Genomic DNA, 14575 nt, shown 5'->3' on the forward strand with positions numbered 1-14575 from the left:
AAATAGCAGACTCCTGCAGTAGCTTTTACTTTATTTTTCTAAGAAATATTATGTTTCTTAATGTAGTATCTTGGGCAAGGCAAAGACTTACCATAAACAAAATAATTCTATGATCCAAGTGAGCTCTTGAATGAAATAAATTGCAGTAACTGCTTGTATACACTGAGCATACTAGCTTCAAACTTATGCCTGTGACAGTTATCCAGAAAGGCACAATCCCTTTCAATACTGTATTTTCTTGATGACAGCATTTACCCAGAAAGTAGGAAATATAAATGCTAGGATCTCCTCAACCAGCTGGAGACCGATCTTTCAGTACCTTGATAAATGCTCAGCAACTGGGTCCCTTCACAACTGCTTCTGCTGGAGCTGGGTCACTACGAACAGGAAAGGCAGATTCAGAAGGCTAAAAAAGTAAAAAAATCTCTCTCATGCTGATGTTCAAGAGCTTTAGTTTTAGCTGACATCAGTCTCCACAACAGGAATATCACTGTTTAGACACATCCATGTATGTAAGGTGCTTGAGGCCTGATATGCTCCTTCAGTGTTGGATGCTACAATCTGCTTAGTTAGGGAAAATCCAAATAATTTAAACACATCCCTAAGCTATGTCTTTGGTTACTGTTCTAAAGAAAATGAACCAAAGCCATAGAAGTGGCAATCAGCACTTCTTCCACTAGCAACTATGGAGACTAGGACACTCAAGTCATTATTTCTCAGTTTTACAGCAAAGAATACCTGCTTGCACAGAACAATCATGTTTTTGGCAACTTGTACACTCCTTTTTTCTTCTCATTGTGACGTTAGATCTCATTTAACCTTATTTCAAATTTGAATCACCTCTAATTCCTCCACAGATGAAGTCTTTTGTACCTCTTCTTTCTACTCTGACTTGATGCCCATTTGCTCACTGTTTACTGCTTACGTTCATCTTGTCTTCATTTCATGCAGCTGAGGAAAGCAGAGCGTAAGTGCCTCACAGGATGTAGCCACTTGGCCATATCTGTGCTAATACTTTGGCAAGAGTGGAGCCAACAGCAAGATTTTGATCAGTCTTGAAACCTGTGGGTTGCTCCATGGCAAAAGCTGCTGACACATTGTCATACTGCTGCTGGTGGCTTTCATAGAATCATGGAACGTCTTGGGTTGGGAGGAACCTTAAAGACCATCCGGTTCCAACCCCCTGCCATGGGCAGGGACACCTCCTGCTTCAAGACCAGGTTGCCCAAAGCCCTATCCAGCCTGGCCTTGAACACCTCCAGGCCACTGTGCAAGAAAAGAAAACGTCTTCTTGTAAGATCTGGAAGAGGTGGTTATGTAAGCAATACAGATGGGGGCACTGAAAAAAAAAAAAGTGAGAAGCAGAATTTCTTTAAACATTTCCCCACCACTTATAGTTTTAGAAGGCTAATTCCATGTGCCTGAAGAAAGAAAGAAACTTAATGCACTTGTTTTCATACATGTGATATGGAGTGTTTTTAAATATTCCCTGAAATTCTGAAGTGAAAAATAGTACAATTTTCTTTTAAGATCTTCCGTATACAAATGTATCAGTCTATGGGCAAAAATTAATCCTTAACAAGGACAGTGAGAGGTTGTCAGAATAGGAAATCATATAAAATAATCTTTAAATAAAAGTTTAATTCACTCTTACTTTACAGAATTTTTATAAGCACCTTATCATTTTACTGTCAGTTCTAAAAAAGACCAAAAAGAGACTGGAATGATTTTAGTTGGCAAAATATAGGAAACCTTGTGAACAAATGGATACAAGCTAAGCAAAAGCACAGTAATATTTTGTACACCACAACTATAATCAGAATCTGGCATTGGTTTATTCAAATTTTGCTTTCTTGGAAGCAAAGCTTACATGTTCGTAAACATCAAAATAAACATTGCTTAATTTTACAATTTGCTAAACAAATACTTTTCACCCCAAAGGGCAAGTGTAGAGCCATCTATTTGCCTGGCAGTTCTCCTGTTGATCTGTGCTTCAATATTTTTCAAACAATCAAATCCCTTAAAATTCTAATGGTGCTTAAAAATTTCTTCCAATGCTGTGCAAGTCATAGGCAAGGCCATTTTGATTTGTACCCTTCCTTATATTGTTTTTGATCAGTATTTAACTAATGCAAATGTGAAAAACTATACATTTTCAGCAAAATGTTCTGATTTTGGTCCTCCAGTAAAAGACCTTCTGTAACTGTTTACATGGATTTGAATCACAAGCATGTACACAACAAAACCACTATACCAATGTTTCTTGGTCTATGCATAAAAAGTATGTCTTCTACTTACACTAAAACATACAAAAAATAAACTACAAAAATTGTTTACACTTGATTTCAGCAAAAAAAAAAAACCTTTCTTCAAGAAAAATGATTCTTCTTTTTTCAGCCATCAAAAAAGGAATGCGAGTAAACAATAAATACATGTGCTTTCTCCATATAGACATATTTACACTTGAGTCTTTGGCTTATGTTTAAGTTTCTTTATAAAGATCTTTATGTGATCCAGCCATCATTGCACATTAAAACAAAATAAGCCAGTTTTTTTTTAAACTATATATAATATATATATGCAACACTTGAAACGTATAAAGAATGAATCTTACTATCAATCTGCACTGTTATTGTACTTTAACAATGTATCAAATGAAAAAAAAAGGAAAATTAATACCATATAGGAAATATCGATACATGCAACAGATGGTCGCTCTACTGTAATTGAGAGACGGCTGCATATACAAACACTGGAAAGTCCTAATTTGCGCAAATCTCTTCTGACTCTGGTTTTCATTAAATAGTATTTATGTGGCACTAAATGTTGATACTGTATACAAGCATAGAAACGGATTGAGATCTTTTATTAAGATACACAACTTCATAAGAAAAATACTTTGCATTTAAAATTTAACCCCCCCTCCCCCTTCCCCTAAAATCTTTCTTCACAGGATCAAGAACTGTTGTCAAAACAGCTTATTGAGATTCATATATTTGGTGAACTTTGTCACATCCATTCCAACTAAGAGGATTCCAGGTACTCCAGTGCAATGTCGTAGCAGAAGCGATATTGCTCCTTTAAAGGGAAGAGAAAAAATATCAGAGAAAAAGTTAAAATCAAGATTCTAAAGCCTTAAACAGCAGCAATATCTACAAACAAGAATACATTTTGCCAACTACTATGCAACTTTAACTTCAAGCTTGATGTGCTTGGGTTTTCTTTTTTTTCTTTTTTTTTTCTCTATTACACAAGCATATTACCAGCTCTGATTTAAAAACTCCCCCTAACCAACAAAGTGGAAAAAAACCCTGACCATGAAATGCAATGATTTGCTTCTCTGATTTTTTCAGCTTCTGAACTGGTTATTGGACATGAAAATTTCTCATATCAGCCAGAGCATTCTTGCAGTGAAGCAGCTCAACTCTGATACACCATTTATATTTAAGTTAGCTGATATTTAGCAGGTAACTACTGCCTGCTGCCTGGATGGCTGGGGAATATTGAACTATGACACCAAGCTCCGCTGGGCGCTCGCTCAGCCCACTTTTTCAGTAGTAATGATGTAAGGTACAGGAGATGAGAATGCACATTTAAAAGAGAAGTTAAAGCTCAGAAGTTCATCGTGCTTAGTGTTTCCCTTTAACAATCCCTCTGTTCAGAGCCAGTACTTGTGGAGAGGGAGGGGGAAGGAGAGAGGAGAAGGCAGCGAGAAGAAAAACCAAGGAAATAAATTCAATCCGTATTGTCCTCACAACAAAACAAACCTGCTTTTGTGATTTATTTTTGTTTGCAAAGTAAGCCAGTGTGATCCATTAGCAGGAAGTGGTGGGGATATCTTAAAGGTTTTATTGTGCTGCTCTTTTTTGTTATCTGATCATGCTGCTGAATGTAGGGCACATGACAATGTTGTATATTGGTTTTCCTGGTTTGTTTTCTAACTAGCGACTCAACAGCTGCTGCTGTTCAAGAGTTCTGAATAAAAACCCACACAGCACAGAAACACGTAACTACGGAAATTCAGTACCTGCAGATGAAAGCTACAGTGGAATTCAGGACTATTCTAAAACTAAATATAAGTTTTCAGATCATTTATCAGAAACATACACAATCTACCTTGGCCTCTCTTTACAGTGACACAAGTAATTTTCCATGTGATCAAACCTGTTTTCCTCACAGCAGTGAACTGAAATCCAGGCAGCAATTCAATGTGTTGTGTCTGAGAAGTCTATAGCACTGCAGATTGTGAAGTATTTGCAGCTAAACCAGCAACACCTAGACCAATGCTATTGCTGCTGCAATATGTTCTAGCTGTTAATATGTTAACCATTTTTTAATTTATGCAGTAGCAATGGATGGAAGTGATACACAATAATTAAGCAAATTGTGTCATGGAAGCCACTTGATACTAAACAAACACTGACACCTGGAAAAAGGGCAGTGTGAGAAAATGCAGCTACAGCCATTTTGCTCAATATGCAAGTTCACAAGGTCAGAAGCAATTTTCAGGATGCATAAACTGCAAAACATTTTTAATTTCAATTGGCATCCCTGAATTTCATGCTGTAGGCAGCCATCTGGCTGAAAAGTGACACTGGCTGCTGGCAGTGTGAGAGTCAAATGGCAGAAGCACCCAAACACTGTCTAACCTGCTTTCACATTCATCTACAAGGAAGAAAAAAAATCCACTTGGGAGAAGAAGGAATTTTTAAAGCACTTTCCACGATGTTCAGTTTTGGTGACTCAAGTGATGACATGGACAGACATGCTGTATGCACACACATTCATCAAAATAGTGAAGGTTGTTTTGAGTTCTGGCAATGTACATAGAAATATTTTTTCATCTTGTGGTTTTGCTAATTCAGGCTTCTATTGTTTATGTACTAATTTCCAAACACAAGATTCAATAGTCTTTGATTTTAAAGTTGAGGTATCATTTTGACTACTATAAATCTGAGTAACAAACATTACCATTATTCAGTATAGCTTCCAAAACAGCAGTTGTTATTAAGAAGTAAAACATGACAGTCTCCATTACAGCTGATTCCTACCAAGAAGAAATATTTTGCTCTGTGAAATTTCAGGATGGTTTGTGTGAGCACAACATGCCACAACTTCTCTTCAAATAGACCAGGTTATTTTGAGAGATTAAAGTTCACACTGTTAAATGAAAGCGTTTTTTGTGAAAATAAGAGTACCACTAAAAGATGAGTAGCATAAATGCTTAGCCTGGCCTCTCACGGTGCTGACTAGTGTGTACATAACAACAAATTTCCAACACAAGATGTAACGTTTCCCAACCTTATGCTCATGCTAAGAATCAGACCAGCCTCCGCTCAATATATGCTACAATGGGAGGCCAAAATCCAGGTCCCTTTCTTCTTTTAGCTGAAGTCCCACAAAGGTTGCTCTGTTTTATGGACACAGGACTGAGAGAACAGCTCACACAATAAGAGCCTCCAGCTCCCCAGCCATTTGCAGTAACCCTGATGGACTTGTGCTTACCGGAGTTTCTACCATGTTGGGTTTACTGTTCCTCAAAGTCTTCACAGCATGGAAGACATCAACCACATTCTGCCTTTTTACCATCTCAACCACAATGCCGATGGCACAGAACATCCCACTCCGGCCACCACCGTTTCTGTATGCAAGGAGAAGAGATGATTAAATGTCACTAGGGCATAACAGAGCATCCAATACAAACTTCTGTTCTTTCGCTCGGTAAGCACGAGCAAATCCCACAAGGAGACTAGGTTTTAGCAATCACTTTTGCAGCTCCAGTGGGTTTGGTCTGAGACGCTTGGTGTTTCTGATCTTGCTCTCAATAACTTGAATTCTGCCCTTGCAGCCCACCATGCCACCCAGCTTATAGCCCAGTTTAAAGAGACATTAGAAATTAAAAAACAAGCTCAATGACAAGTACAATGTTTTCCATTTACTTCTGGAAGGAGACTCATTTAAATTATCTTAGAGTATGAGGGTTATCTAGCCAGAGTAATGCCAAGGCATCATTGATTTGGTATCTTGTTGACCTTTGTTTGGGGGCACTTCTGAACTATTTTAATCTTCACTTCAAAGAAATTCAGGTATGTGCTTTTCCTTGTTAAGTTTAAATTAGCCACAAAGTTCCATGTATACTGAGGAGGGGCAGGCAGAAAGGGGCTACAAGGTAATTCTGAACATATACACAGAAGCCTTTTTTGAAAAAAGGAGAAATGTATAATGTAATTTCTAAGATTTAAACTCTATATTTAAATATCTAGGAAATATAAATATAGATACAAATATAAGTACAAATGTAAATATAAAGGAAAGAGATTGATCATCCTCTGCTGACGGAGAAAAAGACACTGCCTTTTTAAAACCCCCAAACCATTTCTTTTTTTTAGATGAAATTTTACTGGTAATACATTTAATGAACTGAGCACTCTTTTTAGAATATTAGACTACTCAGATAAGTAGCCAGTGGTCATTTATCAACAGTATTTTTAGGATCATGTTACAGAACTTTTATCACATTTCTTATATCCATACCTTTCAGTCTAAACACCTCAAAATATAGTAGGCAATAAAAAAAAGGCAATACAAGATATACAAGACGTACACAAAAAATAATTTGGCATTTGGCACTCAGCATAAAATACTTCCTTACCATAAAAACTCAAACTGTACAGAAGAAATTCATCTGTAAGTATTTTCCACTTGAAAAACTTGCTATTATGTACAGAGGAGACAATACACAGTATCGCTGTAGTATCATATCTAAAATACTCATAATCATGGTACTTTGACCCGATACAAACCTGAAAGTTGACCAACGGCTGGCCTAGAGTGCCAGTGATATATTTTATTTTTCTTTTATTTTTAAGCAAAAAGGACACAAGAATAAGCACACAAGAATATGGCCTTTAGAGTATCGGTTGAATTTAAAACATGAACCAATTTAAAAGCACTTATTTGAAGAGTAGCAACTGACTTTCTCAAAATTACTCACAGGCAATGAATGATGGTCCGGCCTTCCCCTTCTTCGCATTCCTCTTGCCATTTTTCAACCTGGAGGATTAACTTTAAGAAGGATCTCTTGGAAGCTGGTACATCTCTGTGAGAAGCCCATCCCAAATACTGGAACTGTTGCACCATCAGATAGCCCTCTTGCGGCTGAGAGAAATCAAAGAGGTTTAGTTCAATAGGGCACGCTTACATTTTGGTTTAGAAAACCAAAATATAAAACTAATATGATACCTAAGTGTTTATACTGTGGACAGATTACAACATGTATACATTGCATGATAGGTCTTTAGTTAATTCATACTCCTTGGGCTCAACAAAGATTTAAAAAAAAAGGGAGAAAAGGTTAAAAAAAGTAACTATATTGAATATAACTTCAAGTTTATCAATCAGTATTGCAACCTATCCTGACTAAATGTCCAAATTCCCTAGATTCTGCCTGTCAAGAAGTTTCACTCTTAGCACCAGTAATGAACAAAAAAACATTTGTTAAATTTTGAGACCTACAGAAACAAAGAGGCATACCTTTGGCTCAGTTTTAAACTTTCCCATACATGAATTGACCCCATTAGAAATAAACAAGTAATATTGGTGTCCAAATATGACCTTTTTCCTTGAATTACGTCTTCCCTTTTTGCCACACTATTATAATCATTGCTGTTAGTCTCTGAGCCTTCCATGTGTTAGATGCTACATGGGAAGAGTTTTGAATAGAATTAAGATGACAAGAAAGGCCTCAATTATTGGAAAAATAAATAGTCTGCTCAGTTTCTTGGAGCCAAGGCAGGTGAAAAGGAATATGAATGTGGATTTTGGAAAAGGAAGAATAGTGCAAAGAGAATAAGAAGAACAGAGCACCCCAGAAGGCTGTGCCGCCATTCAGAGGGACCTTGACAGGCTGAAGGGTTGGGCTGAGAGGTACCTCATGAAGTTCAACAATGGCAAGTGCAGGGACCTGCACCTAGGGAGGAATAACCCCAAGCACCAGTACAGGCTGGGGGCTGACCCGCTGGAGCACAGCTCTGCAGAGAAGGACCTGGGGGTCCTGCTGGACAGAAGGCTGACCACGAGTCAGCAATGTGCCATTGTGGCCAAGAAGGCCAACGGTATCCTGGGGTGCATTAGGAAGAGCGTTGCCAGCAGGTCAAGGGAGGTGATCCTCCCCCTCTGCTCAGCCCTGGTGAGGCCACACCTGGAGTACTGCGTCCAGTTCAGGGCTCCCCAGTACAAGAGGGACATTGAGCTACTGGAATGAGTCCAGACGAGGGCTAATAGGATGATCAGAGGACTGGAGCATCTGTCATATGAGGAGAGCCTGAGAGAACTGGGCCTGTTTAGCCTGGAAAAGAGAAGACTGAGGGGAGACCTCATAAATGTGTATAAATATCTGAGGGGAGGGTGTTGAGAGGGTGGAGTTGGTCTCTCTTCAGTTGTGCTCAGCGAGAGGATGAGAGGCATTGGCACAAACTGAAGCACAGGAGGTTCCGGCTGAATATGAGGGGGCACTTCTTTACTGTGAAGGTGACAGAGCACTGACACAGGTTGCCCAGAGAGGCTGTGGAGTCTCTTTCTCTGGAGATATTCAAAAGCTGCCTGGACGCCATCCTGCGCAATGTGCTCTAGGTGATCCTGCTCAGCAGGGGGTTGGACTAGATGATCTTCTGAGGGCCCTTCCAACCCTGGCCATTCTGTGATATTTAGAAATAAGATGTAAAGGCAAAATGCACAGGAAACGAAGAGAAGTAGAGGAGTAGAAAATCAAACCACAGTAAAAAAGAAATGGAAAAAGTGAAAATAAGAAAAGGACCCCCCCCCCCCCCCAAAAAGGAAATCTCAGCATACAACAAAAAAATGCTGTAGTGTAATATTTACCAGTGTGCCCCACACCTCTGCTTCCTGTAGTTTCCAAACAGCGTATGAAGAGCTGAAAATGTTTTTCTTAACTCTGAATATAAGCAAAATAAAGGGTTTGGATAGAATACTAACCACATGCAAACTGATCTCTGTACTTGGAAAAAACCAGTGTGACCAAAATGATGATGATAAATAATTCTTTATATACACAGTAATCTGTGCCTTGCTCACAGCTATTCTTCTACAGCCAACATGTCTTCACTAAGGGCAGATCATGCCTGACAAATCTGGTGGACTTCTATGATGCTGTTACAGCATTGGTGGATAAGGGAAGAGCAACTGACATCATCTACCTGGACTTGAGCAAAGCATTTGACACTGTCTTGCACAATATCCTTGTCTCTAAATTGGAGAGACGTGGATTTGATGGATGGACCACTTGGTGGGTAAGGAATTTGCTGGATGGTGACACTCAAAGAGTTGCAGTCAATGGTCCAACGTCCAAGTGGAGATCAGTGAAAAGTGGTGTTCCTCAGGAGTCGGTGTTTGGACTGATGTGGTTTAACATCTTTGTCGGTGACATGGACAGTGGAATTGAGTGCACCCTCAGCAATTCTGCTAATGACACCAAGCCAAGCTGTGTGGTGCAGTCAACACACTGGAGGGAAGGGATGCCATCCAGAAGGACCTGGACAGGCTTGAGAAGTGGGCCTGTGTGAAGCTCATGAGGTTCAACAAGGCCAAGTGCAAGGTCCTGCACCTGGGTTGGGGAAATCCCAAGCACAAATACAGGCTGGGCAGAGGATGGATTGAGAGCAGCCCTGAGGAGAAAGGATGTGGTCCTTCAAGGACGTGCTCAAGCATCGCTCATTTGTGGGAAGTAGAGATTAATTTCTTTCCTCTGCACTTCCGCACAGCCTATACTTGTTTTGTTTTGTTTTTTTTTCCCTTTCCCCCTCGCTTTTCCCCTTTCCCTTTTTTCCCTTTAGTTAAATTGTTTAATTAATAATAACCTTTCCTTAATAATTATTTTTTCATTTTAATTAAATTATCCTTATCTCAACCCGTGAGTTGCTCTTTCCTTTACTTCTTACCCTCCTCTTCTAAGGAGGGGGAGTGAGAGAGCGGTTGTGGTGGAGTTCAGCTGCCTAGCACAGTAAGAACTACCACAGGTGGTCACTATCTAATATTAGATGGTGGCCTGCTCAGTATTAGATAAAAGATAAGAAGTAGTAATGGTAAGTTAACTAGGCACTGCTGGTTAACTGCATAGACAACTGCATCATGTGCATCTGTAACTCTTTACCTGTACGCAACATTAGTAAGTAATTTATAGAGGTGAGCTAGAGGAAGATACACTGTGCCAAACAGGGCTAGAGAAGATGCTGTGACAGTGTGAAACAATTTGGGACAGCAAAAAGGCAAGATGGTGCAATGCATGAAAGAACTGACGAGAAAGCAAGACTGGCATTGGTACTGAAGTCAAGAAAAGGTGACAAATTTAGGTCAAAGCACAGTGGTGCAGAGTCCTTCAGAGGAACTTTCAGAGTCTTTTCACACCTCACTTTGTAGGGTGTGTGGTTCTTGTACCTCAAACTGAGAAGGTGATGGTGATATAACCACCCTGAGTGCTGCATTTTCTGATTCAGGACAGAAAAGGTCGTATAAAATTTATGAACTAAATGCCTGTCGCTATATGTTTCTTATGTGGATACCTCTTTCACTGCACATCAAACAAACACAATCCTTCTCATACTTCTACTCATCAGGAAGAACGTTACAGAACAACTATCACTCACCATTCTCTCTGCTTAATGTGCAGCTGTAGAAAAGTCCTGGAAGCTAGCATTAGATTGTGATGCTTGATTCTTTTCTGGGTGATGTCTTAAGAACATTAACATTTGATTACTATTCAAAATTAAAAACCATAAGAGCCCAGAGTGTTAACGACAGTTACATATTGTTATGATAATACTTACTCTTGTTAGATTGCATATCCTGAAAATTCGGTTTATTACATCACAGTCCATTGAACAGGACATGCATTCTACTTGGATGGGACCGTACCGCAGAATCCCTTCTTCAGGCCAGTATTGTGGGCAGCCCTGTGCCAGAGCAAAATGGGTACAGTTAAATGTTTAGTTACAATATGAGCATTGTCTTGCTCCACTGCAGACATCACACCTAGCTTTTACCAGTTTTAATTAGTTGCTGTAAAGCAGAGCCACAGAATACCTGTAAAATAACTGCACTGCTCTACATTTTGATCATGTAATGGATCCAGAGCAATTAAAGTACATGACAGCGTATGGAAAACTCAAGCCCCAAACTAACCTGTGCTAAGTCGACCTCATTTAACATCACAAGAGAAGTACAGCCGTAGTCATACACTAATCTCCAGAAATCTTTCACAGTGTTTGGTAAAGGATGTTGCGTGACAATGAAAGCTGCTGGCTGCCTGTAGCTCTGCAAAGGCAAATGATTTTATTAGCATTGGTAGAGGAAGTACTTCATAACTTCCACTCAAACTCTGCAACAGAAATAAAGTATAAATAGAACAAAGCTGTGACATCAATTACAGCAGATTTCACTGAAGCTGATGTTAAAAATAACATTGCTGCTTCTAGTAAGAACAAAGAGGCTGCTCTGCTCAGGTCTGCTATCTCCTGTTATGGGCCATGTCTTCCTGCAGTTCAGAGGTGCAGATGGAACTGAAGGGGCTCTGCCAGACTGTTCTGAGCTGAAGCTTGGTCCATGCCACTCCAGGCACTGTGCCATGGAGACCCAGCAGAAAACTTGCTCTCTATTTTGCAGAGATGGTCGCAGAGGACTCAGGTCACCCTGTTCACACCAAGCCGCATGAGAGCTCGGAAGCTGACCTGGAGACTAAGCTCAGCCCCGAGTCCTGTTTCAGTGCCACAACCATAGATCACCTACTTTTTTCTTACATGGTTCAGAGTCCTTATTGTTCACTAAGGAGTTTGCCCCAAGAATATCTCAAGCAAACTTTCACAGAAGAAATCCCCAAAGCAGCAGCAAACTAAAACCTTTTAATTTCTCTGCAAGAAAACTCTTCACATTTTATTTTCCATAGACAGCACTGCTAGTTTGAAAGAAGACTCCAGCAACAAGAGCCAGAGAGGAGTGAAGCAGAGCATTGCCTTACAGTGTACTAGGACTCAATGCCAAGCTAGTGGCAACTTTTACTGGACTTCAGTACTGACCTTCAGAGTTACTGGGGCTAATTTCCACCAGAAAGCAGAGGCTGAACAGCAAAATACTACTTGCAGAAGATTCCGTTTTCTGTGTGCTGCATTATATACAAGTGCAAATAGGGGTTCCAGACCTGCACAGGTTGCCTCAGATACAAGTAGAGGCAGAGGGGCTAAGCCTCTGCAGTACAGGAATCACTAGCAGCAAACACAAGAGGAGAGAACAGAAGTTTTTTGCAGATGATCTGCAACTACGCACGTTTAGCTCTGCAGTGAAGGAATACAGATATGAACTGGCAAGGAAGCAACAACAGGTTAATCTGAGAAACAGAGTAAAATGGTGAATACTCTTGTAGGCGTATGGGAATTTAAGTGGCCAATCTGAAGACAAGGTACTGGGACTGCTGTTTGCAATGCAACACACTAAGTGTTTAGCACCTGTGCACTCTTTTACTGAAATAAGTAGATTAAGTTAGCCTAGCAAAGCCTAGTTAGCCTAGCAAAGAGACCTGGTAGGGTAGCTAAACCACTTCTGGTATGTGAGCTTGCTTGCTTGCAGGTTGACATGAGGGATCTTCATATGCAATGTATTAACATGCCCTCAAAGAGCACAGTTTGAGGCCCAGAAGGGAAAATAAAACTTTTTTTTTCTCCATTCTACTTACTGTAAATTGTGAAGATAACATATTCATTTTTTCATATTCATAATCAATACCTTTAGCATCAGTACTCATTTGACAACAGAACAAGGAGGGTGGCATTTTTTTCCCTATTGTTTGCTATCTTTTCATAATGTGTGAAGCACATAGAAGAAGCAGCATGGACACGCAGCCTGTGTCCTACTTCCTCAATTTGCCCAAGAAGCAAATGGGAACATCACCTGTCAATTCTTCCCTTATATTTTTAAGAAATAAAACATGTACTAGAGGATCTTTTTCTAGCCCTTTTCCCCATCATTTCTGGTCTTTCCAGAGACAAGAGAATATACTGAGATTAAGATGACGACATTTTTAAAAAGAGCAGGCAGGATACCTGCTATCACTCTGGGAAGCAGACAACTTTGTTTGTGGGAACACAGGGACAAGTACATGCAGAAAGTCGAAAGCCTTTGTTTCTGTTTTGCTAGGAAAGTCTCCTTTCCTTTCCCACAGCAGCGGGGTTCCCCTCTCCAAATAAATCAGCATTAAAAGTCAGAAGAAAAAAGAGCATGAAAAAATTCTATTATCCAAAGTTTTAACCCTGTTCTTAAAGCCTTGTTATATGTCTTCATTGTAATGAGTTGCTTTTCCGCTGTTTTTTTCCCCCTTTATTACTATCTTTTCTGTCTGTCCTTACTTGCTTCTGATTGCTTATCCATTACTACATTGCTTGGTTTCTATCTTGGCCTGCCACACACTGTTACACACTTGGATTCCTCCTGCCATACAGCCTTTTTGTCTTCATTGTCTTACTTTCTCCCCATATCACGCTCCCCTACACAGCTGTGTTCGTTGGTCCCTATCACATCAATTTTATCCAGGTGCTTAATGTAATTTTAACTGCAATTCTAAACAATTTTGGTTACTACCAAAATCCTACTCACTACTCAAATTCATCCATTCAGCCCCTATGACACTCTAATGGATTGGTCTCACACATGCTAGTCCTCTATTTTTCTGGCACAATAGCTAATTGTGAGATTAGGAACTGCATCTTGCTAGCAGATAAACATTTCCTGCACTAGCTCAGGCAGAGCTCCAGGACAATAACCACTCAGTCCTGATGATTTTTGTTGCTATTTACCATTTTATTCCAGCATCTTTTCTTGACACCACAGTTTCTGACTAATTCATTTTTGAGAAAGTGAGATGTTCTGAAAACCAGGCCACTTATTTATGTATTTACTGTAAAAGTGGCTTTAGGGGCCTAACTTTGGAAATGCTATGGCAGGCACAGGCAGGTATCTGACAGCACATGTGCTGAACTATTTTATCTACCAGACACTGTAAGCAGGTTCACCTCCATTCTTCCCATCAATCAGCTTTTTCCCCAACGGTACTTCTGTCGCTCAAACTTCAATGATCTTTAAAGATCTGCAACTCAAAATACAAACAACATAAAACTACCCTATCCCCACACATGCCAAAGAAACATTTCGTTCTTCTTTCTCTCTCTCCTGCCCCAAGGTACATAGGCTTTCTCATAAAACAGCAATAGTAACCTCATGCTTTTGTGTCCAAATAGGGGCATCGAAGCTGGTGAAGGGTCCAGAGAACAAGTCTTATGAGGAACAGCTGAGGGAACTAGGGTTGTTCAGCTTGGAGAAAAGAAGGCTCAGGGGAGACCTTATTGTACTTTACAGTTACCTTAAAGGAGGTTGTAGCAAGGTGGGGATCAGGTTCTTCTCCCAAGCACTAAGTGATAAGACAAGGGGATATGGCCTCAAGTTGCACCAGGGGAGGTTTAAGTTGGCTATTAGGAGAAATTACTTTACTGACAGGATTGTGTGGCATTAGAATATG

The 14575-nt window shown here is 39.9% G+C and overlaps 1 protein-coding gene across 2 annotated transcripts in view; it reads right to left on the bottom strand.

Moving 5' to 3' along the window:
- Nucleotides 1-1629: 1629 nt before the first annotated feature.
- Nucleotides 1630-14575, bottom strand: part of PTPRK (protein tyrosine phosphatase receptor type K) — a 418532-nt gene continuing 405586 nt past the window's right edge. The window contains exons 26-30 of one of the 2 annotated variants that reach the window (XM_035538686.2): nucleotides 11197-11328; nucleotides 10842-10967; nucleotides 6995-7158; nucleotides 5506-5641; nucleotides 1630-3078 (exon numbers count right to left, since the gene is read on the bottom strand). In XM_035538686.2, the coding sequence (XP_035394579.1) occupies nucleotides 3025-3078; nucleotides 5506-5641; nucleotides 6995-7158; nucleotides 10842-10967; nucleotides 11197-11328 (612 nt within the window). In that variant the 3' untranslated portion in view covers nucleotides 1630-3024. The remainder of the gene's footprint in view (nucleotides 3079-5505; nucleotides 5642-6994; nucleotides 7159-10841; nucleotides 10968-11196; nucleotides 11329-14575) is intronic. The other variant, XM_035538685.2, reaches the window with a different exon arrangement.

The sequence above is a fragment of the Cygnus atratus genome, chromosome 3, assembly GCF_013377495.2.
Source record: "Cygnus atratus isolate AKBS03 ecotype Queensland, Australia chromosome 3, CAtr_DNAZoo_HiC_assembly, whole genome shotgun sequence".
Taxonomy (NCBI): Eukaryota; Metazoa; Chordata; class Aves; order Anseriformes; family Anatidae; genus Cygnus; species Cygnus atratus.